The following is a 25,943-nucleotide window of genomic DNA, read 5'->3' as shown; positions in this document are numbered from 1 at the left end:
GCCCCTCTAACCTCTACTAATCCCTTTCCTTCCTCCTCTGTGGTGGCTTCTCCCCTCACCCACGGTCTCTGACTCCTGGTCGACCTTCTCAGGTCTGCCTTGCCCGCCCCGCTAGGCTGGGGGCTTCTTGACCTCCCAGGCTGGTGAGACCACAGTGCCAGAGCGGTCATTTCATTTGTTCCTTTTTTTTTTTGTCTGCAAAGTGGTCATAGTCGTGTCAAACTTGAACCTACCCAAATTAAAGGCCAGCATTGGCTGTCACGATCCCGAGCCCCTTCCAGCTCTGAGGCTTCTTGCACCAAAGCCTTCCCAGCAGCCCCACACACAGCCAGGCCCAGCACCAGGCCGGAGCCCAGTCTGCGTAGATGTGGCTCCTTCACTTAGCAAAACACCCCGGATCCACATGCCTGTAGGAATCCTGGCTCAGCGGCCTGTGGATTTGCTCACTTTCCCCTCCCTTCCTGGAGGGACTTGTAAATATGTGCCCACATACCCCCACTCCCCCCCAAAAAAATTTTTTTTTCCTTTGACACTTTCGATGAGAGAAAGAGAAGAAAAATGTACGATGTAGGCAGCTTTATGGCTTTAAAAGGAAGCATTGACTCCATTCACCTCGAGCTAATGGACATCCCTCCCCAAAAACCACAGCAATAAAGTGCTTGACTGAAAGTATGATTGTTCTTGTTTTCAGGGAATAGAACAATTGAAAAAGGAAGAGAGAAGATGGGCTAAAAAAACAAAATGGATGAACATGAAAGCCGTTTTTGGCCACCCCTTCTCTCTAGGCTGGGCCAGCCCCTTTGCCACGCCAGACCAAGGGAAGGCAGACCCGTACCAGTATGTGGTCTGAAGGACCAGCACTGCCGCCCAGACACACACAGCACAGCACTACCGTCCCATCCGTTCTCATGAATGTTTAACCGAAAAAAAAAAAAGCAAACCAACTACTCTAAAACTTTTTTTTTTTAATGTCTCAAGTAAAATGGCTGAGCATTGCAGAGAAAAAAAAAAAAAGTCCCCATGTTTTATTTTTAAGAGATCATCCTTTCTATTTTTTTGGTGACCGAAGCTGCTCTTCTTTTTTTCCTTTTTTAAAAATCACTTCTCTGGCCTCTGGTTTCCTCTCTGCTGTCTGTCTGGCCTGACTAACGTGGAGGGTGCGGTCTCCGGGCCATGCCCGCCTGGACTAACTGAGGGAGCGGCTGGCTGGTATGCGGATGGACCAGCCCGGACGCCTGGTGGGGGATGTGTAGGAGAGGCGGGGGGGCCGTGACCTCCTGCTGCCCAGGAGGCCGTGGCAGGCACCCCCGTGGGACTTAAAACATCACCGAAGACGGATGCTTACCTCTTGTGGCCGCGAGGGGAGGATCAGGGCTGGAGCCTAAGAAGGGCCCTTGGCTCCGCGGCCTCATCCCCCAATGTGGACATGGTTTGCCTCCTTGTACTCCATGGGCTTGGGTGTGTTGAGTGACTTTGGGCGGGGGGGGGGGTTGGGATCAAAGGGGTCTTATTTGTATTCCGAATCACCAGTTATATTCCTGCTGATTATTTGGAAGAGTGTGAAGGAGAGACGTTTTTCCAGCTCTAAATGCCTTACACAGTCAAAAGGAGAAAACAAATCATGTGATTTCAGGTTTCCTTTGTCACGGCTGCTTACTCTTAGCACCCCTCCCCCTCCCCGTCCCCGTCCGCCTCCCCCTCCCCGCAAGGTGGCTGGTTAGCGGCGCTAATGCTGAGTGACACAGCCACATCCCCCCGCGCGTCAACCCCCTCCACCCCATTTTGTAAATCTCTAAAGCGGGTTCCCTTTCTGATGTTTTAGACACCTACATGTGCACGTAGCCACGTCTTACCTGTATTTTAACCTGGGAGGCCGTCGTCCCGGCCTGGGGCTGACGGGGATGCAAGGTCAGCATCACGGCCCCCAGACTTCTGAAAGCTGGCGGATGGCCACCCCGCTCCCGGGAACCGGCCTTGCCCCCCGGAGGCACTTCCCCTGTGAAATCCCCCTTCTAAGAGGAAGGCCGGAAGAGAGTGGGGAGATGAGGAGGCCGAGGGACAGGGAGGGCCCAGCCAATGCAGAAGTCACAGAAATCGGAGGACTGACCATCTGTGAATTCGTACACGTGGATTTGGTTTTTTATAAGTGATTACCACAAACCTCCTTTTTTAGCTTGTGCTTGGGGTGGGGTAGGGGATAAGGTTTATGAAACCCAATCCAGGATAGGGAGGAAGCTCATCGAGCCATGTGATTTTTCCATGAACAGTTAAGTGGAACATGCTGCCTCTTTTCACTTCTGTCCGTGCTTCCACATGGAAACAAAATGCAATAAAATTTTTCCAAAACCTGTTCTCATTGAGCCGTGTTCTCTCACAGTGCTGCCTTCAGGGAGAGCCGATCGTCCGGGCCAGGCGCGCTGGCTGCGTAGGGCCTCTGTTCCGTGGCTCTTAAAGGATACTTCTTTCTGTTCCTCCGCTTGCACGAGGTGTCCGCTGTGCTGTTTTTAAGGACGCGTTCGCCAACCGCCCTTGACCGAGCCTGCCCACCCCTGCCCCAGCCTCTTGTTTGGCTTCTGCCGCCTGAATCCCAGGTTACACCTTCCCGTCTGCAGAGTTTGCTGGAGCGCCCGGCACGGGGGAGAGACCGCTTCTCTCTGCGCACCCAGCAGAAGGCAGCGCCGAGCCCAAGGAAGGCGCTGGAAACCTCCACAGGGCGTTCCAGCGCTTTGAGGAGCTCCTCCTCATCCCTCCCATGTCACCAGAGAACTCCACGGCCGTCCCCAAGGCAGTCGACCCCGGCTTGCCTCTCCTGTTCTCTTGATGCCCTAAGTCAAGGCTGAGGTCTGAAGCGGGTTTGTTGTTGTTGTTTTTTTAATCTAGTGTTGAAATCTAGTTTATAGCATTTGTTTCCCATGGGCTCCTTTTTAATGGTTCACTGAGGTGTGTGAAGAAGTGTGGCTGTGACTGGAGCAGTTTTGAGGGCTCTGGCCCGCTCCCGCCCCTCAGGCGTCCGTCCCTTGGGAGGCAGCGCTGCGTCTGGTCCTCCTGCCGGGGGAATGTTTTTGCGTATTTGGATGCCCTCCAAACACTCCATCTTCAAGGAACTTTTTTTTTTTAAAGTGACCCAGGTTGGTTCTTTTTCCCATGGAATGTCTGAGGAATGCAGTAGATAGTGCTGAAAACATATTGATTTTATTTTTTTATTGAGTCCTAAACATAGAAATTCATCCTTTAAACCTGAGCGTCCTATGCATATCCTTCCCAGAGAACAAGGCTGCTTTCGACACCCTGTACGATTCTACCTCTGGGCTTTTACAAGCCCTGTGGCTGAAAGCAGGAATGTTCCCGAGCCCTTCAGCCAGAGGGAAATGCTGCCCTCGGAAGAGAGGAAAACCCCGGGTTCCCTGTGGTTTTCCTCGCTCACTTTCATCGAAGCGGGAGACGTTTTGCCGGGAGCTCAGTGACTAGGGATGGGGCTGTGGAGTGATCGGCCCGCAGCCTGGCATCCACACAGGAAGAAACGGGCATCCCTGAGCACCCCCCAGTCTTCCCAGATGGCTGAGGACAGAGGACATGTCTCCACACAAAGGCGGCCCCGGCTTTTGGCTCCGGCACAGGCGCCCCGACAGCTCTGGGTGGTGCGCGCTGGGCATTGAGCCCGTGGCAGCCGTGGTCTTTCAGAGCGTGGGCCCTGGAGCGTGGCAGGGAAAGACAAAGAGGAAGGTGACGTGGCGAGCTGGATTAGGTGACTCCTCCCCGCCTGGCGACCTCAGGCGTGTGCTCCTAGCAACCAGGCTGAACATGCATAGGCCTCCATCCAGGCAGATCTCCGCCTCTGGGCCCGGGCTTGATGACCTCGTGCCGGCAAAATCAGTTTGGGTGGCAGTCGAGTGTCACACCATTTCTTCCCGTGGAATACTTCGTCTCGGAAGAACCAAAGCGAGACACCTGGAATGACCAGTTCTTTCTCATTCGGGCTCGGCCGCCGAGAAAGTTACGAGCCACCTTCCTGCTGCGGGGATCTGTCTGCTGAGGGGGACTAAGAACTGTTTCTGAACCAGCTGTGGGAGGCGGGCATCACCCAGAAACCGGAGGCTTCCGGAGGCTGCGTTGGGCTCCCCCAGCCAGGCTAACGGTCCTTAAGTTCCTCTCCTCTCGGGGCTTGTAAGTGCATCAGCCCCAAGGGTGAGCCACCCAACTGAGCCAGGGGTCTCAACATAGAAGGGGTCCTTAAATACCAAAGAAATGGGAAGAGAGGAAGATCTTGCTAGAATCCCTCCCAAGGATCTTCTTGCTTGTGGTGCCCGGAGGCCGTGCGTTTCCGAGTGTGGTCCCCAGACCAGCAGTGTCAGCATCACCTAGGAACTTGTTAGAAATGCCCATTCTCAGGCCCCGCCCCAGACCTACCGAACCAGAAATCCAGCAGTCTGGATTGAACAGCCCTCCAGGAGACTGACACGCGCTCAAGTCCGAGAGTCCCCGTGGGGCATGCAGGGGTCCCCTGGAGGTGGTCGGTCCCTGATGCCTGCCAACGATACGGTCCCACGTGGTGCTGGGTGGGGTGGGCCGACCGGGAGCCCCTCTCCCCCTCACCACCCACAGCCTCTCCAGCAAATGATGCTGAGCAAACAAGAAAAGCCTGTTGGTTTGACGGGGAGCCAAACTGTTAGTCTGGCCGGCAATCCTCCACATTTCATCTGTCCACCTGGGTTCTGCACCGAGGGGTTCAGTGGATATAAAGCCTTCACAGTGACACGGAAACCAGTCGCTGGCCAGTCTGCTGTCCCTGAGTGGAGACTTCATCCCCCCACACTCTCCCTCAGGAAACAAGTCCTCGGTGGCATGACCGCCGTGAGGATCCTAGCAAGTCGGAGTCGCCCCCAGGGGTCCACCCGCGCACACGGGAGCCAAGGAGGAGTGTTTGCAGAAGCCCCTGGGGGAAGCACATGTCCTGATCTGTGGACATAAGGATGCCCCGAATCTCTCTGCTGCTGAGCTTACGTAGCCCGGTGACCGGGCATTTACGCCCCGGCCCCACCCAGTCTCTGGTTCAAGGCCCTGCTCAGCGACATCCTTCGAGTGTGACTTTGGGCCGCCGCTGACTTAAGCCTCCGTGATCTCACCTGTCAAACCAGGGAGGCCGTCTAAATCACAAGGTCAAGGCGAGGATTGAATGCGAGTCACGACCGGAACTGTGAGGATGGCGTCCGGCACCCGGTGTGGCTTCAGTAAAACGTTAGCGCTGCTAGACCTCTGCTCTTCAAACCACGGTCACAACGGTTCATGATCTGTGAGACCAGTTTGTCCGTGTGCAGCGGCCTTTTTAAAAAATAAATAAAAATGGGTTACAATTGTGGACTAAGTATCGTTTCGTGAAACTTTGTGGGGGGCGGTGCCGGGTTGCACAGAAAAGTATTGTCCAAGCTGTGGGTTGCAGGAAAAGGACGTGAAAGTACAGATGAAGAGAGAGTGTTCTCTGGCCATCTAAGGGGAGGGACGTGGCGCGGGCAGCGGTGTCTCCAACTTTCTCCGTCTGATGATGTGGGGAGCGGGGGCGGGGGGCAGACAATGAGCTCTTGCTCCGTGAGTCTCAGCTGAGTCCTTACAAAGCCTGTGCTTGGGTCTCTGCCTCCTTCGGGAGCCTTAGGCCTGGTCCGTTCATTCTGGGGACTCTGTGGGTCGTGCAGATTACAGCTCATGTGTCATCCTGCCAGAGGGGGCCCCCGAAGCCCCAAGCCACACCCTCCCTATAAGAGATGTTGGCTGCGGCCGCTGCCCCCTACCCAGGAATCAGCCATTCTTGTTCGCTTGGGCCTGAAGTGGGTATTACTGCTCTCTCTGCAAACCTCCAGCTGAAGAACTTTGCCTTCAGCACACCGGGAAATCCACCCAAAAGTCAAACTTGAGTCCTACCAGGAGAAAGAAACCCCGTTGGCTCCTCCTGACCCCGCGGGTTCAGACCTTCAGACCTCTCTTAGGCCTCAGATGCATTTGGAATATTTTCTTCTGTCCAGACTCAGAGTTGTCCTGGATGTTTGTCCACTTACCTGCTCAGGAACTTCATCTGGTGGACGGGCCGGGCTCCGATCTGGGATGTTCTTACGAGCTTGGTGAAGAGGTTGAGTGTCATCCCAGAGTGCTCGCCACGGAACACAGTCATCCTGTGGGCTCTTTGGCTTCCCTCTCCCTCTCTGGCTTTTTCCTCTGCCTTGGTGGTCAGCACAGGTAGAGTGAGAATTTGTAGGAGGATTGAAAACGCCCTGGGCAGAAGGAAGACACTGGTTCTCGCCCCGGTTCCGAAGACCAACGGGAGACCCTCTATTTTGGCCACGCAGACCCTCTGTTTTCCCCTCTGCCAAGTGTCAGTACCAACACCCACGTCCTGTCAGGGCGGTTGTGAGGATCCCACAGTCATGGCTTTGAGTCAGTGTGGATTCAGTCAATCTGCCATTTCTGGGTGTCCCCTCTGTCGCCTGCCCTGCCTCCTGATGTCCCAGCTTCCCTGAAATCGTGCTTCAGATGCCTCTCTTGACAGGCTGCAAAGGATTGCCCGGGAAGGGAACACAGCATCCCCCAAAGCAAGACCCCTCAGGCGGCCCCTGCAGCTTCTGCTAAGTAGGGAGGCCTGGCGAGGGGCCAGTCCGTGAGCAGCACAGCATCCCGGGCTCTTGACCTACGCGAGGCTCCCTCAAAAGAGTTGTCAGCAAGGTCCATTTTCTGGAACAGCTCTTCCGTTCTGATTATGACAGTAACACCCACTCGTTGGTGAAAGCTTGCAACGTGTGGGAAGTCCACAGAAATAGATACGAACCACCTCAGACCCCATCCCCAAAGGAAACTACAGGTCCCATGACATCATGTGCAGCTAACCTGGCTTGCTTGCCTTGTCACCAGTGGACAGGACTTTCCCGTGTGACACAGAACTGTATCAACACCATTTTTTCATAGCTGTGTTGTGTTTCACTTTGTAGAATCGCAGACTTAGCCATCTTTATGGGCGTTTCGATTGTTTCCAGCTTGTCACGTTGTTACTCAGTGTTCAAGACTCTGTTGCTCACATCTTTGTGTCTCTGATTTTTTTTTTAACCTTTTATTGTGACGTAATTTCCGACTTACAAAAAAGTGGCAAAAACAGCACAAAGAGCTCCCGTACGTCCTTCCCTCAGTCTTTCCAAAGGGAGCCGTTTTATATAACCACAATACAAATACAAAAACCGGGGACAGTATTGATTGAGACCCTTAACGGATCTCCGTGCTTCATTCGGATTTCTCCAGGTGCCCCCACTGAGACCCTTGTCTGTCCCATTGCATCGCTTGTCATGTCTGTGTAGTCTGCTCCAATCCATGACGCTCCTGTCTTTCTTTCATGAACTTGACCCCCCTTTTTTATTTATTTTTTTTTAAGATTTTATTTATTTATTTGACACAGAGAGAGAGAGAGACAGTGAGAGAGGGAACACAAGCAGGGGGAGTGGGAGAGGGAGAGGCAGGCTTCCCGCTGAGCAGGGAGCCCGATGTGGGGCTTGATCCCAGGACCCTGGGATCATGACCTGAGCCGAAGGCAGACACTTAACCGACTGAGCCACCCAGGCGCCCCGACCCCCCTTTTTTAAAACTGAGATGAAATTCACATAACATAAAACCAACCACTTTAGCGTGTGCAGTTCATTGGCATTGAGTATACTCATAATGCTGCACAACCATCACTTCTGTCTGGTTCCGAAGCATTTTCATCAGACTTTGACCCTTTTGAAGATTAGAGGCTAGGTATCCGGTAGAATATCCTTCGATTTGCGTCTGTCTAATGTTTTCTCACAATTAGATCAAGATTATGCGTTTGGGGCAAGAAAGGTACTGAGGCGATGTTACCTTTGATTCGGTTAGGGTGATACCTGCAAAGTTCCCTCACTGGTTTGCCCTTTGTCCTTAGTACCTTCCAAGGAAATACCTTGAGATCAGATTCTTTAAACGACAATTTTTTTCAAGAGCCGAGAAACTTTAATCTCTGAGATGGAGTGGGAAGAGAGTTCTGGAAAAGAACTGGCCCGGAGGATGGGGCAGGTCTCAGTCTGTGTGTGTGCCTCAGTTTCTCTTTCTGCATAACAGAAGGGATCATACCAGTTATGTGAGTCTCTTGTGTGGCAAAGAAGAGAGAACCCAGAACGAGGTCCTCAGAGGTCGTTCTGAGGGGGAATGAGTCGTGTGAATGAGCAGTGCCCATGCCTGGCAAACCCCAGCAATTTCCCTTGGCTTCCGGAAGAGGCGGAGAAGGCAGAGGCCCCGGTGGGGCTGAAAGCCTTTGTGGAGGGTGCTGTGGCCTGGAGAGCTGACCTGGCTGTGCCTTTAACTCCTGCGGGCTTCTCCCCTCCCCCCCACACCCTCTTTCTGGGGCCTGGCAGCTGAGTCGCAGGCGACCGATGCCCCGCGGCAGGTGAGTGGGCAGCTTGGGAGCAGTCGCTGGGCGCGCCTGCCGCCCGAGCCGGGCCCCCCGACGGCGAGCCTGTGCGCCCCCCGGCTGCCCGCCGCACGCTGGCGCTAGCTATGCACACAGTCTGCTTCCTCGGCCCCCGTGTTTGTGCCCCGCGCTCTCCCCTTACTGCCCGCACCCCTTCTTCATGCTACGTCGGCTGCACCTGCTGGGGGGGGGGGCGTGGCCCAGAATCCCCAGGGAGGACTCATCTTCTTAGTGCTCTCAGGGCCGGTGCCATGTTACTCCTCGGCCCTGGTCGCCTCGGCAGCCCGGCCTGACCTAGCGAGGCTGGGGGGACCCCGGCCCCTGCTTGCTGTGCCGCTCCCCACCGCTCCCCCACCCCACCCCGCTCGCGCCCCACTGACCTGGCCCCGGGCGGGCTGTGTCCTGGCCGCCCCCCTCATCCCCCCTGACCCTCTGTATCCCGTTGTCCCCCCAGGGCATCGAGCGCCTCAAACGAAAGCACCAGCCCAGGGAGCGCAGGGGCAGCTGGAAGTCGGTGAAAGAGACCTTTGGTGGGGACTTCTCCCCGAGCTGGCTCAACCCCTTCTCCGGACCGTGCGACCCAAAGCCTCTCCGTGACAGGGACTGGGTGCGGCAGGCGGCCTCGCTGTCCGACACGGACAACACGGAGACCACGGAGGAGCAGTCGGAGGAGAGGAAGGACGAGGACTCCATGGAGGTGACAGATGAGTGACGCCGCCATGGGGGAGAGCCAGGCACTGAAAGGCCACTGGCAACCTGGATGCAGGCGTCGTGGCCCCGGCGTGGCCGTGATGCGCCGCCCCGCACCCCTGCCCCCCTGCCGCTCCCCGCGGGCCGCTCACGGCCGCTGCCATCCCCTGTTCCCCCTCCTCCTCTCCCCAGGTTGGGCCAGGTCTTGGCGGGGGGACTAGAGCGTGACAGGAGGATGAGAGACTCTCAGAGGCCATCCAAGGAGAGTCTGCCCAGAGCGGGATTGGGTGTCCTTCCGAGACGGGGCGTCCCCGCACCTGGCACGGCCTCGCCAGCAAAGGAAGCTCTGATCGGGGCGGAAAAGAACTTGCCTTTGGCTTTTCTTGGGATGCCTGTCTTCTCTTGGGAAGGTTGGGCCCTGGCTCCTGGCTTTTGAGAACGACGGCCATGATGTTAGGATATAAGGACAGAGCAGGGCTGGCCTTGGGGACCTGGGGTGGGACGCTGACATCAGGACAGACGAGCCCGGAAAGGTTGCAGGATCCCAGCTGTTCCCCGGCGAGCCCCCCCCGCCCCCCGAGTTTGTCTAAACCAGGAGAAGGACGCGGCTGCCACAGCGACCTGCGCGGCTCGGGCTTGGTGTGAGGGGGACCCCAAACCGGGCTAGACACACACACGTGCGGGCCGTGCCCAGGTCGGAAACACGGGTCAGGACAGTAACGGTGTCACAACAGCGGTGCCCAAACTCAGTCCCCATTCCATTCCACAGACCCTAGAATCGTCAGTGAGGTGGACAGCTTGGAGCCGTCCAGAGGTGGGGAGGGGAGAGGACCTGTGCAGATGGGGACTCTCTGGCCTCCCCTGACAGCTTAATTCACTTGCCCTCTGGACAGAGTCTCACATGGGCATGAACTGCCCAGAAATCTATCTGGCCTGTGTTTTAAGCCACTTCTCACGAGCTGGGGACCATTTTGTCTGAGAGGATGGGTGGTGGCCAGGGACTGCAGACCGACGAACCAGGAAGACAGACAGACAGACGGGGACACACACACACACACACACACAGAGCCCACACTCTACCAGGATGAGCCTGGTTGAGCCCCAGGGTTACCTACTCGGAGGGGCCGATGTTCCCAGAGCCACCCGTCCTAATCCCAGTGCAGAGCCCTGGGAGGACATCCCACGAGGATGGCAGGGATCTAGAGCCACCAGGCCGCAGGCCTATCCTCCTGGTCCGTATCAGCTTTAGTATTTACTCATGACGATGGCCCGAGCCCTGGTCGGCTCTGAAGGCTGTTCCCTCGCAGTCTGGGCAGGGCGAGGCCACTAGCCACTCTGGGAGAGCCCCTGCCCATCACAGAGGCCTGTTATTTGCTGTCCTAACCCGGAAGGCAGCCCCCGGGCCACCAGCACGGCCGACTCTATACCAAAGACTCCACACCACAGAGAAAAGCAATGCCCCCCCTGGAGCCCCGGAGGAGGCAGCCGTTAGAATAAGGGAAGGGGGTCCCCTGGTCACCGCTGGCAACGTCAGGCCCGTGGTCACAGGGGTGCTGAGGCTCCAGCAGCCCCCCTGAGCCAGCTCGGAGTGCCCGGTGGCTTCAGAGGCCTGTTACCTGCGGTCAGACCCCGTTCGGGGGGTCCAGACAGGGCCACGCGGGTGCTGATCTGTCCAACCCCGAGCTTCCTGTCCTCGCTGTCCTCCTGTCACCACCCACACGGTGGCCTTCCCTCCGCGGCGGCTGTCGAGAACCTAACACTGTGCTTGCCTCCAACTGACAGGATCGTAGCTGTTGTCAAAACGACCAGGGCCACAGGGAGGGAGGCTGGGCGCAAACCTCCACCTCGTGCTCTGAATAAAAAGCTCTTTGCTTGACCTCGGTGGCTGGAGTCTCCTCTCTTCAGCAGGAGATCCCAGGCTGGATCTGGGCGGTGGTGTCCTGCCTCTGAGTCACCTCGAGGACACCTCTACGAAAGTCTCTTTTCTCCATTCCCCGCATAGGAGACAAGGGAGCCTCACACACAGGCAGGAGCTGTGGGTGGTGAGTCACTCACCAAACCTCTCTGGGTCATCTCCCGGGGGGGGGGGGGGGGGGTTTCCAGCAGAAGGAAAACTCACCTTTCACGCAATGAGCATTTATTGAACACCTACTGTATGCCAGGGAGGTGGGCACTGGGAGCAAGAGTGCCCAGCACTGAGGGGTTTTGACTTCAGAAGCCAGGCCACTGCCCCTGAATGTCATGCACATTACACACAAAATAACTCCCATTCAACACAGGCCTCTGCCAGAGGGGCTCCGCTGGGGTTACAGCCTTTGAGAAGGGCCCCCCCACCCCCGGCATCCTGGGTAGGGCCCAATAAAGAAGCCCTACCCCTCAGGAGAGGCTTTGACCTGGGAAGTTCAGAGGATCAGATGGCTCCCCAAGGGCCCACGTGATCCCCAGCACAAGATACTGGAAGAAGCTTGTTCGAAGAAAGAAAAAAAAATGACCCAGGGGACCACACAGTCCTCTTGAAGCAGTTGGAGTTTAATTAAAAGCGTATTGATCATTTGAGCAAGTCTCTGGAGGGCAGAAGAAGAAGGAAGAGCTTCAGTTCACAAAGCAGGGCTCTCAGTTGGCACGAGGAAGCGCCTCCTCCCAGGAAGATGACCTCCCCACCCCCCGGAACAGACCCCCTGCTCAAGGGAGCGGGAGCTGCTGGCCATGGGGTCTCCCTCCCCTGCACCTGCCCAGGACGGCTGAGCATGGGAAGCCGTCCCTCCAGAGCTGGGCCAGCCTTTACCCTGCGGCAGCCTGTGTTCCTGCCAGAGCCCGTCTCCAGGCCTGGGGGGTCTCGGGGTAGGTTCCTATACAGCCCCCCAGCCTTGTGCCCGTGGGGGCCACCAGCGCTGGTGAGATGAGGTGGTGGGCAAGGCGGGAGGCTTCAAGGGGGGGTGCCCCTTGGGGTGTCTTCATTACTCCAAAGGCCAGGAAGGGGCATCCTTGTTTAAAACGCTCCTTCTCCTGGGCTGGTCCAAGTCAAAATCCCCTTGGCTGACCTGATCCTTCTGTACCCTGGGGTGGAGGCCCCCAGGGCCCCAAAGGCAGCTTCATTTCTGGGGAGTAGTGGGTGGGGAGGACGGAGGGGTGCTGGGGTACACGGTGCTTGCTTGGCGATAAGAGGGCTGGAGTGGAGGAGACGGAACTAAAGATCCAGCAAATTCACAAACCGGCCGAGGGCCCCATCCCCGGCGGTTCCCAATGAGGCCTTCCTGCGCAGGGAGGCACGTGGCCCTTACCAAAATGCAGATGCCCCTAAGGGCCAGGGCGCCAGCCCAGGACTCTGCATTTACACACACCTGCGGCTGATTCGGGTGCAGAGGACCCGGGGCCACATTTTGAAAAATACTGAAAGTCAGGAGCAGTGGGCACCTGCTTACGACTTGGATCAGTCTCTGGAAGGTTGGAGAATCCCCAAAGTGGAGCCTTGGGGCCAGGGAAGGTCTGGAGACTGGGCTTGTGCTAGAAAATTCCTGGGAGAGAGAGGGGGGGGTGGGGGCGGGGTCCTGCCAGACAGGGTCTCTGGTCTCGCACATCTCACGCAGCTGGATGTCCATTCGGAGGTTCTTCTCATGTCACGCTCTGAATCATAGACGGTCTCGCTGCATGCTGGGTGCCCCACGCCCTCGGGCACAGAAACGATGCCAGGTGGGGCGAGCAGCTACTGGGGGGGCCTCTCCCCGTCCACAGGCACAGGCCATGTCCCTCTGGGAGCTCCCTGACCCAATTCCGGGCGAGCGCACCACGCTTGTCCTGCACGTTCGTCTGACACACATGTAGGGGGTGGGCGTCCGTGCCACCCCCAGGGGAACGAGGTGTTGGCAGCCCAGCGCAGCCTGTCCACACCCTCCCCAAAGCCCCCCAGCCCCCAGAGCATTGCAGAACACATGGGGGCCACGGCCTGTCTGGACGGGCAGGGTGCCCAGAAGGGCCAGTGCACGTACCCACATGTGGCCTGGGACGGATGCCCACCTGTCTGCCTCAGTTTCCTCCTCTGTGAAGTGGTGATCATTACAACACCTACCTCCCTTTGGGGTTGTTTTGCAGATGACATGTTAATGCCTGTTGGGGCATCCTCTGTTTTGAAACTGGGAGTGGCCTGCGTCTCTCTCAACCTCCGATGAGCCCTGGCTGGACAATCCTTCCACTTTATTGAAACCAGAGAAAGGGCAAAGCCATTAAGTTCCTCTTTCTTTTTTTTTTTTTTTAAGATTTTATTTATTTGTTTGTTTGCTTGTTTATTTTTTTGCGAGAGAGAGAGTGAGAGAGTTCATGAGCTGGGGGAGAGGCAGATGGAGAAGGAGAGGCAGATTCCCCGCTGAGCAGGGAGCCCGATGCGGGGCTCGATCCCAGGACCCTGGGATCATGACCTGAGCCGAAGGCAGATGCTTAACCGACTGAGCCACCCGGGCACCCCCATTAAGGTCCTCTTTTAAAGCATTACAACAGTGCTTGACGCATAGTAAGTGCTATATAAATCATGTAAAAATAAATGAGCAAAGGGCCCTAATTTAGACTTTTGATGTAATCTCTAAAAAAGGCTGTATATGCAGGTGCGGGATAAAGATGACACTTGTCACATATCTCTGAACCACATGCCTCCCCCTCCTGGCCGGCACACGGACGTTCGCAAACTCCATCAGGCCTGGTGAAAAGCACGGTCACACTCCCTCCTGTTTCCTGAATATCAAAGCTCTCAGTTTGTTAAATTGGGGTTTTACAATATGCCATGAATTCTGAAGCCTGTTTTGGAGGTTGTTGGGTTTTAATTTACAAGGAGTCTCAAAAGACAGTGTGGCCTGGGCCTCTAGCGACCTCTCAGTTGGTGTGGCTGGACGACACTTGCCACCTCTCCACTCAGAGGGAACAAAGGCTGGGGCGCCTGGGTGGCTCAGTTGGTTAAGCGTCTGCCTTCGGCTCGGGTCATGATCCCAGGGTCCTGGGATCGAACCCCGCATCGGGCTCCCTGCTCGGCGGGAAGCCTGCTTCTCCATCGCCCTCTGCTCCTCCCCCTCGCTCGTGCTCTGTGTCTCTCTCAAATAAATAAATAAAATCTTAAAAAAAAAAAAAAGGAGCAAAGACCACCCCTACGCTCTCAAGCGGCCAGAAGGAATGCAAATATCTAGAAGAGAGACAGGCGAAGGGTCTGGCTAAAGAGGGACGAACACACCATCTTAACTCTGGGCCCCCCCTCCTCTCTGCTCTGGGCTGCAGGTGTCCTCCTGTCCCGCCTCGTGGTCCCAGCCTGTTCGTGCTTGTGCCCTCGGGACCCATGCTGACTATAGAGCAATTCGGGGAAGGGAAGGTAGAGGAATGCTGAGCCCCAGGGATACTCACACTTGCAAAAATCACAATAGGAGATTCTAGTTCCTGTGGAACAAAGCAAATTCCTCTTCAGGTATGTGGGGCAGCCTCTCGGATGGGCCCCAGTGACACCCACCTCCTGCCTTGTGGAACCCCCTCTCCTAGAGGGCCGGCCGGACCTGGTGACTCACTTCTAAAAAACAGTGCAGGAAAAGTGCTGCGATCTCACTTCTGAGATTAGGTTACCAGGAGCCTGCGGCCTCCGCCCTGGGTGACGTCACTGCAGTCCCTGCCAGCTCTCGGAGACCCTTTTGGTTTATTTTTTTATTTCTTAAGGTTTTGTTTATTTATTTGAGAGAGAGAGCATGAGTGGGGGTGGGTAGGGTCAGAGGGGCAGAGGGAGAGGGAGAAGCAGACTCCCCACAGAGCAGGGAGCCCTACACGGGGCTCGACCCCAGGACCCTGGGATCATGACCTGAGCCGTAGGCAGGAAGCTTAACCGACTGAGTCACCCAGGGGCCCCTCGGAGGCCCTTTTTAAAATCATTGGTTCGGGGCATCTGGCCGGCTCAGTTGGCAGAGCATGTGACTCTTGATCTCAGGGGTGTGAGTTCGAGCCCACGTGGGGTGTAGAGGTTACTTAAAAATAAAATCTTAGGGGGCGCCTGGGTGGCTCAGTCGTTAAGCGTCTGCCTTCAGCTCAGGTCATGATCCCAGAGTCCTGGGATCGAGCCCCGCATCAGGCTCCCTGCTCCACGGGAAGCCTGCTTCTCCCTCTCCCACTCCCCCTGCTTGTGTTCCCTCTCTCGCTGTCTCTCTCTGTAAAATAAATAAAATCTTTTAAAAAAAATAATAAAAAATCTTAAAAAAGAAAACCATTGATTAGGTTATGTCCTGACCTCCGGGGACTCCCTGTTGCTCCTGGAATCAAATCCAACCCCTTCTGCTGCCTGCATAGGGCCCTTGGGGGGGGCGTCTCCAGCCCGCCCACCCTCCCCTCACATCTCCCGGGAATGACCAGGTCTCTGGTCCTCAGAGGGCACCACTGGGTGGCCGGCGTTGCCTCCCTGGGGGCCCTTGCGCTCGCTGCGTCCCCGACCAGGGCCGCTGCTCTCGGGTCTGCCTGGGCTGGGGGGGTCTCCCAGGGAAGGCCCCCCACCCCAGCCGATTCAGCCCCACCTGACCTGCTGCTGTCTCTCCCACCAGGGGACCCTTGGGCTTCGGTCTCTTTGGCGCACGAGTCCTTGTCTGACATTACCCTGTACTCGTGTCCCGCTCCCTCCACTAGAAGAGGCAGGTGTAGGAGAGCGGGGACGGCCTTACGTCCTCCCAGAGCTGGGGGCTCCGAGGCAGTAGGTAGACAGCAGGTATTTGCTGAGTGAGTGATACAAGGTTACGTATTAGGTGCTCAGTAAATATTTATGGGAGGAATGCGCCCGTACCCAGGGACACTATACGGCCCCTCAAGTCAGGGGCACTGAGGTCCTGGTCCTCTGGGCTGAGCAGGGGGCCCCCAGCACGGCACACAATAGGTGCTTATTTCATCGTGGCCGAAGGGAACGGAGACTCTCCGGACGGTAGTCTCCACCCGCACATTTGAGGAGACCCTACACCCTCCCTCGGGGAAGGAGCGAAAAGAGCTGTCTGCCAGGCAGGGGCAAAATATATCCTCTTGTAAAGATCTATTTTTAAAACTCAAACACAACATTAAAGCAGCAAGAGCATCCCCATTATCCCGCTGCCTGTCACACGATCGAATAGATTTTTCTGTCTCTTTCCCCGATGGTCCTTGTGCACATGCATTTACCTAACCGTGAGCTGCGGATGAGCCATTTCCTATTACCTTTGCATCCGAAGTGGGGTATTTTTAATCACCCCTCCTGGCTGGCCTCCAGCCAGCTACAGTGTCAGCCTGCCTCAGCCCCATGATTCATCCCCGGCTCTCCGCCTGCCCCGCTGTCGCCTCTCCCTGCTCCGGCCCCTCCCAGCCACACCCTGCTCCTGGCTAAGGCCCCGGGGCGTCTGAGGATGGAGGGCCGCCCCCCATTCCGTCCTCATGTGCCCACATCAGTCCCCCATGACAGGCGGGGAGACAGGATCAAGGAGTGCTCCGGCGCCCCAGGCCCCACGAGCAGGGCTCCGAGCGGCACCGCGCCCTGGGCAGGGTCAGGCTGTCCCCGAGCACCGGGCCGGACCCCGCGCGGCCGCCGGTGAAACACCGGCCCTTGCAGGACCTCACGTTTGATGGTCTGGAGCGCCAAAGTGAGGTGAGGGATGGCGTGCTCCTTCTTCAGGAAGTCAGTGACGAGAATCTTCGGACTGGCCAGCCGCACAGCTCAGGCGCGGCAGACGGGACTTGGGCTCAGGCCTGATGCAGATTTTGGACACCACTCCGCGCAGCCCCTGAGCTACAAAAATGGGTACGAAGATGCTGGGCTGGACCTTCTGGGTCACTGAACAGGTGCCCGCGGGAGAGAGCCTGTCGTCTGATGGGGCCACCGGAAACCCAGCTGCTGAGAGGCTCTGTGGGCCGACGCTGTGTTCCTGCCGGTTGGGGAGGGCATATCCCAGGGACCCCGCGTGCCCCTGCCAGCTCAGACGACTCGGGACCCCTGAGGGGTGTCGGGGTACGATCGGCATTCTAGGGCCTTTGCAGTTTGCAACAACGCCTCTCTGTCCCTCCTCTTCCTCCTTCCTGGTCCGCACACCTTAGGAAGATGGTTTGATTATGACATGCAGCTGTCCCCCCAGAAAGGGCTTGATTTTTTCTAGGCTGCCCAGTGGATAAATGGTCAGGACAAACGGAGTGAGAGATATAAACCACATCGGAAATATGTGAAATTTCAGAATTTCATCCTTCGCAATTCCTTTTTTTTTTTTTTTTTAAAGATCTTATTTATTTGAGAGAGAGAGAGAGAGAGAGAGCATGAGCAGGGGGTAGGGGTAGAGGAAGAAGGAGGAGCAGGCTCCCCGCTGAGCAGGGAGCCCGATGCGGGGCTCGATTCCAGGACCCTGGGATCATGACCTGAGCCGAAGGCAGACGCTTCACCGACTGAGCCACCCAGGAGTCCCTTAAGCTTCCTCTTCTATGAATGATCAACTCATGTGCTTTGCCCAATTTTCTTTTAAGGTGCATTGTCTTTTCTTCATGATTTGAAGTTTGAGGAACTTCAAGAAAAGAACTTCTACGAGCCCCTCCAACCACATCCAGCCACCTTACCTGGCGCTCTGCCCACAGACCAAAGTCCTGACCTCTTGGAGAGTGAGATGTCTGCATCCTTTGCTAAAGCCAACCCTCAGGTGTGCACCGGCCCCAGCTCAGGGCTCTGAACAGCCCCTTTCCCTGCACCTTCAGTCTCCCCACTGATAGTTCACTGCCATTAGCCTATGTAAATATGCTATTTTTCCTCTCACAACCAGAAATAAAATAAAACCCCCTCTCCTGTCCCCATCTTCTCTGCCACCTACTGCCCCTTCGTAGGAAAACTCATTGAAAGAGTCTTCACCACTAGCTGTCTCCAATCCCTCTTCCTGCCATTCCCTCTTTTCTCAGTTTGGTTTGGTTTTCAATTGTGGATAAATACAATTTATGTATGGATATATACAATTATGACATAAAATTTACCAGTTTTAAGTGACAATTCAATGGCATTAAATACATTCACAATGTTGTGCAACAATCACTACTTATCCACCTCCAGAACCTTACTGCCCCAAACCGGAACTCTGTCCCCATTAAACACTAACTCCCCCATTCCCCTCCTCCCGGTCCCTGAGCAACCCCCCTCCTACTTTCTGTCTCTATGAATTTGCCTCTCCTTGGTATCTCATATAAGTGGGATCACACAATATTTGTCATTTTGTGTCTGGCTTATTTAACTTAGCAAAACGTTTTCAAGGTTCATCTCTGTAGCCTGTGTTTGATCTTCATTCCTTTTTAAGGCTGTATAACCTATTGTATGTATATTACCACGTTCTGTTTATCCAGAATGTCTCCACCTTCTGGTCATTGTAAATAACGTTGCTATGAACACCGGTACACAAGCATCTGTTTGAGTCTCTGCTTTCAATTCTTTGGGGTATACACCTAGAACTGGAACCGCTGCAATCATATGATGGTTTAGCTTTTTGTGCATCTGCCAAACTGTTTTCCCCCGTGGCTGTGCCATTTTACATTGCCACCAGCAATGCACAAGGGCTCCAGTTTCTCCACTCTCACCAGTACTTGTCATTTTCTGTGGTTTGGTTTGTGTTGATAGTAGCCGTCCTGATAGGCATGAGGTGCTATCTCATTGTGGTTTAGATTTGCATTTCCCTAATGACCAGCGATGCTGAGCATCTTGCACGTGCTTCTTGGCCATCTGTATATCTTCTTCGGAGAAATGTCTGTTCATGTCCTTTGCCTGCTTTTAAGTTGAATTTTTTGTTGGTGAATTGTAGAAGTTCTTTATATATTCTGGATATTAATCCCTTTTCAGATCTATGGTTTGCAAAATATCTTCCATTCTGTAGGTTATGTATTCACTCTCTCGATGGCGTCCTGTGATGCACAAAAGTTCTTAATTTTTTTTTTTAAAGATTTTATTTATTTGACAGAGAGAGACACAGCGAGAGAAGGAACACAAGCAGGGGGAGTGGGAGAGGGAGAAGCAGGCTTCCCGCGGAGCAGAGAGCCCAATGCAGGACCCTGGGATCATGACCTGAGCCGAAGCAGATGCTTAACGACTGGGCCACCCAGGTGCCCCAAAAGTTCTTAATTTTGATGAGGTCCAATTTATTTCTCTCTTGCTGCCTGCACTTTAGGTGTCAAAAAATCATTGCCAAATCCAATGTCATGAAGCTTTTCCTTGGTTTTCTTCTAAGAGTGTATAGTTTTAGTTCTTACAATTTTAGATCTTTGATTTGTTTTGAGTTCGTTTTCTGTATGGTGAAAGGTAAGGGTCCAACTTCGTTCTTTTATCTGCATACAGATATCCAGTTTCTCCAGCACAGGCTGTTGAAAAGATGCCCTTTCCCACTGAATGGTCTCAACACTCTTCTCAAAGGGCTTGGGTCCTCTGTGCTGTACCATCGGTTCATGTCTGTAAGCCAGAACTATACTGTTTTCGTTACGTAGCTTTGCAGTAAGTTTTGGAATCAGGATGTGTAATTCCTCCGACGTTGCTCTTTCTCAAGATTGTTTTGCCTATTCAGGGGCCCCTTGAGGGTTCCTATGAATCTTAGAATGGGCTTACCTATTCCTCCAAAAAAACACCAAGCATGGAGGCAGGACTGGACGTACTAGACTCGAGAACTATTGAGATGCAAGTGTGGGGGGTAACTCAAGCGTGGTGGGTGCGGGGGTATTAAGGAGGCAGCGAGAGAGAAGTTGGAGAGGTGGGTAAGGCCAGATCCCACTCAGTAGGAGCCATGGAACAGTTTTCGGAAGCTCATCCGTCAGCTGTGCAATGAGTAATAGAGGAGGGCAGTGGAGGTGCTACATGGGCAGGGAGGAGGGGCAGCCTGGACACCGCCCTTGTCCCTCCACCTCCCCCCCCACTGCCTACTGGCCACCAAGTCCCTCTCTACTGCAGGGAGTGTCTGAAGAAGACATGGAGGCGGTCAGCCTCGGGGAGAGCTGAGAGGGCGCTGGGACATCCAGGGGAGCCCCCCCCCAGGGACCTGAAGCCCCACACGAGGGAGGGAACGTGCAGGCAGCACACAGACCACTTGGAACATTCACACTGCGTAAGATACAAAAATGTCACAGGGATCCGCGAAAGAAAATCAAAGGGCAGAGAGGCCTACAGCGGAAATGAGGGGGCGAGAGCGGCCTCTGGGCTGGTTTCCTTTCCCACCAAGTAAAACAAAACTAGGTCCCCAAAGTGGTGAGGTCAAGCCTTCCTCCTTGTGTACCAAGAGAATGGACAGACGCTGCTGAAACTGAAGAGCGCCGGCCCGGGTGGCAACAAGGAGGGAACCGCGTGCTCTGTGAGCGTGGCAGGCGGGACAGCAGCTGAGCCCCAGGCCCCGGGGGGCGAGGGCGGGCTCTCAATTCCCTCCCAAGGGCTGCGGCTCACTGGGCTGCCCCCTCTTACTCCAGAAAATTTGGAAAGGAAAAAAAAAAAAAGTAGGACAGCATCAAGATTCCACACCTGCTACTTCTAACTCACAAACCAACGGATTTATTAATCCGGTTTCCCTTCCCCTGTCGAAATGCAGAAGCTTGACGCAGATCCCCGGTAAGCCGCGTGCAGGTGTCGGAAAGCTCCACCGGAACCCACCCCCTGTCATGGGACGGGCCTCTGTTCGGCCACAGGACTGCAATCACAGCGCGGTCTCAAGGCCGTACGCCCAGCAGACTGACCCCAGGGTCTCCAGCATCTGCCGAGGGGCACCGGGTGGGCCCAGGGGCGTGAGAATCGAAAGCACCGCGCAGGCGTCTCGAGAAGGCTTCAGGCTGAACACGAGTGCGCCTGTCCCTCCCCTTCCAGAAGGGGCAGCTGGCCAGCCTCAAGGCTGCTGGGTCAGAGGCCCGTCTCCCTCGGCAGCATCTCCCTCTGGCTGATGGTCAGAAGGCCCTGGGAGGTGGTCCCCACACGCCACCCTGCGCCTGGGCCGCCGCGCTGTCTCTCCACCTGCTGCTACTTCTGCTTGTATTCGGGGTCCTTCCCGCTGGGCGGCAGCTTCCTGTGGATCAGGCTGAGGCCGCAGAGGATGAGGAACACGCCGCCCCACCACAAAACCTCCTGGCACTCTCCATACAACACAAAGCCCAGGAAGGCCTGCGGGACAGAGACCACGGTGAGGCCACGTCCACACCTGCCCGCAGGACTCGAGCGCGGTGAGGAGGCACCACCTCACTCCCCTGGGGGCTGACGGCCCTCCTGGGGCAGGAGGAAAGGTCTGGAGCTGGAAGTCGGGGGCCTGAAACCCAGCTGTCACCTTCCGCAAGTCACTATTCATGTCTGGCTCACCTGGAGAGGGGAGGAGGGTACCTTCCTCACAGCCCCGGCCCCGAGCGAAGTGCACAAGAAAGCCCAGCAGAGGCCAGCTGCTAAAGCCCAGCACAGAGCGGACGCCTGGTGTTTGCTGATCCAAACCGGCCGGCCAAGTCCTCCCTCCCTCGACGGCAGGACCGACTGCGCTCAGCCCTGCCTGGCTGACATCAGGCTATCAGAGGAAAGAGCAGCCCCCCTCCACGTCTCACGCTCAAGTTCACAGAGCCCTAGGCGTCCAGCTAGCACAGAGGTGGCCGAGACTTCAGAATGAGGGCTGCAGCCTGGAAGGGCAGCATGCAGGTAGGTTTTTTTACAGTTGGACTTCATCCCCAGCTAGCTTGAGAGTTCGGCCAAGTTTGAGATTAGAGGAGCAGCCCCCAGGGGTCAAGCCACAGCCCAATCTCTGCGTCAGCTCCTGTCTGGGAGGGCGAGAGTTCCCCAACTCACCCAGAACCCAGCTTTGGGACAGGGGGACTGTACCCTCGGGCCACTCACCGAGCTGAGGATGTTTGAAAACGTCACTGTGATTGATGCAATGGCTGAAGACATGGAGAAACTGAGGCCCCGGCTAAAGAATGTCCACATCAGAGAATTGGTAGTCGCCATCACAATGACTCCCAAGATGCAGAAGCCCATGTTCACCTGCGGGAGAAAGCGTCACTGCGTCCATGCTCAGCCACGGCGGACCTGCGGCCCCCCTCACAGCACACCCAGGGGCCTGATCACCAGCAGCCGGGCCCCTACTGAGACCCCACCACAGCTCCTCAGAGCTTTCCTGCACAGGACTTCACCTAACCCTGTGCTCAGCACACCCATTTTACAGCTGAAATAAACTGAGACTTATTTGACCGTCGTGCTGGCCATGTGCCCTGGGGCAGAGCAAAATGCTAATCCGTAACCAGTACTTTGTTTAGAATACCAGTCCCTTACTGGTGTTGAGGATCAGTGCCGGAGGGCAAGCAGTTATTAGTCAGTATGTAGTGTGAGCAAATCAGGGGCAGAGTCCTCACTTCCGGGGATCAGGTAAAGCGTGAATTCGCCAAGCTTCCTCCCACCCCGTGCAGGCTACGGGACATTCAGGCCAGTCCTGCTGGGCATTCTGGAGTTTTTACTCTGTGCCAGGCCCTGTGCCCAGGTGTTTTAAGTGCATTCTCATTTATTCCTTAACTTCACTTTACAGATAAGGAGCCTAAATTAGCAACTTGCCTGAAGTGCCTATAACCTGTGGGAGCCACCAGGATTCAAACCCAGGCAGTGGGTCCACGCTCTTAACCAGGACACAGCCCTGCTCAGGGAACCGCCCCCTCTACTTGACTAGTGATCCCAGCCATCACTTGGAGTACTTGCAGCCTTTTTCTTTTCTTTTTTTTTTAAGATTTTATTTATTTATTTGAGAGAGAGAGAGAGAAAGCACGAGGGGGAGCAGCAGAGAGAGAGGGAGAAGCGGGCTCCCTGCTCATGCGGGGCTCTATCCCAGGACTCCGGGATCACGACCTGAGCCGAAGGTAGACGCTTAACCAACTGAGCCACCCAGGCGCCCCTTTTCTTTCTTTCTTTCTTTTTTTTTAAAGGTGAGAGCCTGGAAAGGAGAGGATCTTAAGCCTCCTACTCAACATGCAGACCCCGTGCTTGGTTTTGAGTTAGAAACCTGCTTGCAGACAGAGCTGCCTCCTCTGGGGTGACCATCTAAACAGCATACTCTTTTTTTTTTAAGATTTTATTTTTAAGTAATCTCTACACCCAATGTGCGGCTCGGACTCACAACCCAGAGACCAAGAGGTGCATGCTCTACTGACTGAGCCAGCCAAGCGCCCCTCATACTCTTCTTTCTTTCCAGTGTCATAAGGAAAGGGTGTCTTGGGGCGCCTGAGTGGCTTAGTCTGTTAAGCATCTGCCTTTGGCTCAGGTCGTGATCCTGGGGTCCTGCGATCAGGCCCCACATCACATCGGGCTCTCTGCTCAGCAGGGAGCCTGCTTCTCCCTCGCCCTCTGCCTGCTGCCCTGCCTACTTGTGATCTCTGTCAAATAAATAAAATCTTTTTTTTTTTTAAAGGAAAGGGTGTCTTTGCAGAATTTTCACAAAAGCACTGTATGAACCAGCGGCAACCTGCTTATGTAGTTATGAAGGCCTGGTGCACAACTACCCAGACTAGGAAGCCTCATGGTTCAGAGGTACTCATCTTCCTTTGGAGCACTTCAAGAATTACACCCAACAGGGCACTAATCTCAAGCATGGTGGTTCCCACTGGATTAGCCCTAAACAGGTTTACCCGCATGGACCAGTCTGTCCACTGTCCAGGTCAGGAACTAACCCTGGGTGCTGGGGCAGTGAAACCCCTCGGGCAGCAGACACTGCCCTACCGCTCGGGATGGGAGGGGCAGGGGTCCACTTCAGCAGACGTGTGGAGGCCGTTTAGGAGTTCTCAGCAAGGGGGTGGGGGCGGGGTGTCCAGCATGCTTCTCTGTCCTCTCTTACACCTACGTGTCCCAAACTCCCAATTTTCCTGGCAGCAGGGTATTCGGGTCAAAACACTCGTTAATTACGGAGCAAAGGCTTCTCACCTTAAGAGTCACGTGGAGAGACATGTTCAGGCATAAGGGGCTTAAAATGAAAGGTAGAGAGTGGATGCAGGAAAGCGAACTAGCCCAATCGGAGGACAGATTGTAGGTCCCTGGTAGGGAAGAGGCTTAGGTCTCTTACCGCCTACACTGGACGAGGATTTGACGGGATTTAGAATGCAGGGATGCTCCGCCGCCCCAGCTGACTGCAGCGCCCGGCTGCGGACCGGGCGAACAGACCCGCGGGCGTGAAGCTTCGCCCTGCGCCCCCAACCCCAACCCCCCCGGAGCCTCGCGGGCCCCGCAGCGCCCCTCCTCCGCCCGGGCCCACCCACCCGCCGGCCGCAGCGGCGCCCCGGGCTCGACCTCGCTGCCGAAGGCCAGCTTGGCGGAGGCGGCGGCCAGGGCCCCGAACGCGCCGGCGCACAGGCAGTTGAATACACCCCAGAAGCGGCGCCGCATCGCGCCGGCCTGCAGGTGCGGGGGGAATTCCGCGGGGGCGTCGGGGTAGGCGGCCGGGCATACGGCGCCCCCGGGGGCCTGCGGCCTCTCGGCCATGGTGCCCGCCGCCACCTCTCCCCGCGCCCGGCGCACCCGCCACCAGCGGGACCGAGCGCGCGCCGCGATTGGGCGGCGGCCCCACGTGACGCGGCGCCCACGTGAGCGGAGAGGCCAATTCGGGCGCGGCGAGGGCCTCCGGGGGGCGGGGCCGGGGGCGGAGCCGCGCCCCGGGAGCCTCCGCGGGGCAGCGGGCAACCTGCGGCGTTGGGCTTAGGTTTACCCGGGAGCCGTCCGGGGCTGGTGTCGGAAGCCGCGGCCGTGCCGCTGTGGTTGCTGCTGTAGAATAACTATCCGTGACCGGGCCGTTTCAGTCTTTGCCGCTGAGTGCGGCCCAGCATCCGCTTTCCCCAGGAATTTGTTAAAAATGCCGAATCCCGGGCCCGCCCGACACCCATTGATCGGAATCTGCATTCCAACAAGACCCGCTGGGGACTCACCTGCACCTTCCAGTTCGGGAGGCGCCAAGTGGAAAGACGCCTCAGCAGAGGGCGCTAGAGACCTCCACACTCGGCCAGGAGGCGGGCTCCGGCGAGGGCCTCTTACAAATCAGAATGCCCAGATGGATACGCGCTCACTGTGGGATTTAGAAAATATGTCACCCATAATCACTCTGCTCAGATACCCAGGACTAACATTACTTCCCATTTCCTATGCACTTAAATGTTTAAAATGTTTGTGTGTAAAAAGTAGTACATGTCTTTCCAAGAGAAGTGTTGGGACTACTTCTCTCCAGGAAAATCATTATTAGAGTACTTTCTGTCTAGGCACAGTTTTATATACAGCACACGTTAAAAAATAGTTTACATAATCTGTATTGGACGTTTTTAGTATGATTTCACACTGAACTGTTGAGCAGCCTTTTTTTTTCCGTTCCGGAAGTTTTCGTGGAAGTCCTTCCTTGCCACTCTCTCTCACAGGGTGGTTTTGTGGCTCAAATTAAAGCATGGATAGCCCTGATAACTGCTATTTATAGGTTGAATTGTGTCCCCCCAAAAAAGATATGTGTAAGTCCTAATCCTCCACACCTGTGAATATGACCTTACTGCAGATGTAACCAAATTAAGAAGTCATTAGCGTGAGCCCTAATCTGACTAGTGTTCTTCCAGGAGACAGAGACACAGGGAGAAGGCCACGTGACAACGGAGGCAGACTGGAGTGATGCATCTACGCGCCCAGGACCGCCAAGGACTGCTGTGGGTACCGCAAGCTAAGAGAAAGGCATGGAACAGACGCTCCCTGGAGCCCTCAGAATGCCCTTGCTGACACCTTGAATCTGGACTTCTAGCCTCCAGAAACTGTGAGAGAATTGCTTTTAGCCCCCGTTTGTGGTCATTTGTTCTGGCAGCCCCCAGA

General features: G+C 55.7%; 2 protein-coding genes across 8 annotated transcripts in view; one reads left to right on the top strand and one right to left on the bottom strand.

Annotated features, from left to right (window-relative positions):
- ZDHHC3 (zinc finger DHHC-type palmitoyltransferase 3) overlaps positions 1 to 11,017 on the top strand; it is a 55,115-nt gene extending 44,098 nt beyond the window's left edge. For 2 of the 6 annotated variants that reach the window (XM_032412560.1, XM_032412561.1), the window contains exon 8: positions 8,910 to 11,017. In XM_032412560.1, coding sequence (XP_032268451.1) covers positions 8,910 to 9,167 — 258 coding nt within the window. In that variant the 3' untranslated portion in view covers positions 9,168 to 11,017. Of the gene's footprint in view, positions 1 to 691; positions 2,398 to 8,909 lie in introns of those variants that run through there. The other 4 variants (XM_032412565.1, XM_032412564.1, XM_032412559.1 and 1 more) reach the window with 3 other exon arrangements.
- Positions 4,288 to 24,629, bottom strand: TMEM42 (transmembrane protein 42). 2 transcript variants are annotated; one of them, XM_032412567.1, is made up of 3 exons: positions 24,396 to 24,629; positions 21,966 to 22,112; positions 4,288 to 5,319 (listed from the first exon to the last, which is right to left on the bottom strand). In XM_032412567.1, the coding sequence occupies exons 1-3, from the start codon at positions 24,585 to 24,587 to the stop codon at positions 5,272 to 5,274; spliced, it is 387 nt and encodes a 128-aa protein (XP_032268458.1). In that variant the 5' UTR covers positions 24,588 to 24,629; the 3' UTR covers positions 4,288 to 5,271. The 2 variants fall into 2 exon arrangements, with proteins under 2 accessions (XP_032268458.1, XP_032268457.1); XM_032412566.1 differs by lacking the exon at positions 4,288 to 5,319 and adding an exon at positions 19,318 to 21,254.
- Between the last annotated feature and the right edge of the window lie 1,314 nt (positions 24,630 to 25,943).

This window comes from Phoca vitulina, unplaced genomic scaffold (assembly GCF_004348235.1).
Source record: "Phoca vitulina isolate PV1807 unplaced genomic scaffold, GSC_HSeal_1.0 scaffold13, whole genome shotgun sequence".
Classification (NCBI taxonomy): Eukaryota; Metazoa; Chordata; class Mammalia; order Carnivora; family Phocidae; genus Phoca; species Phoca vitulina.
The sequence above is the reverse complement of the archived record's forward strand: the minus strand, read 5'-3'. Positions and strand labels throughout refer to the sequence as shown.

What these genes read in the sequence shown, in the direction of transcription:
- TMEM42 (XM_032412566.1), bottom strand. Translation starts at nt 24,587, where the DNA reads ATGGCCGAGAGGCCGCAGGCCCCCGGGGGCGCCGTATGCCCGGCCGCC. An exon ending in AGCTGGCCTTCGGCAGCGAG is followed by an intron (nt 22,113 to 24,395) that starts GTCGAGCCCGGG and finishes TTTCTCCCGCAG; the next exon opens with GTGAACATGGGCTTCTGCAT. An exon ending in TTTCAAACATCCTCAGCTCG is followed by an intron (nt 21,255 to 21,965) that starts GTGAGTGGCCCG and finishes TCTGTCCCGCAG; the next exon opens with GCCTTCCTGGGCTTTGTGTT.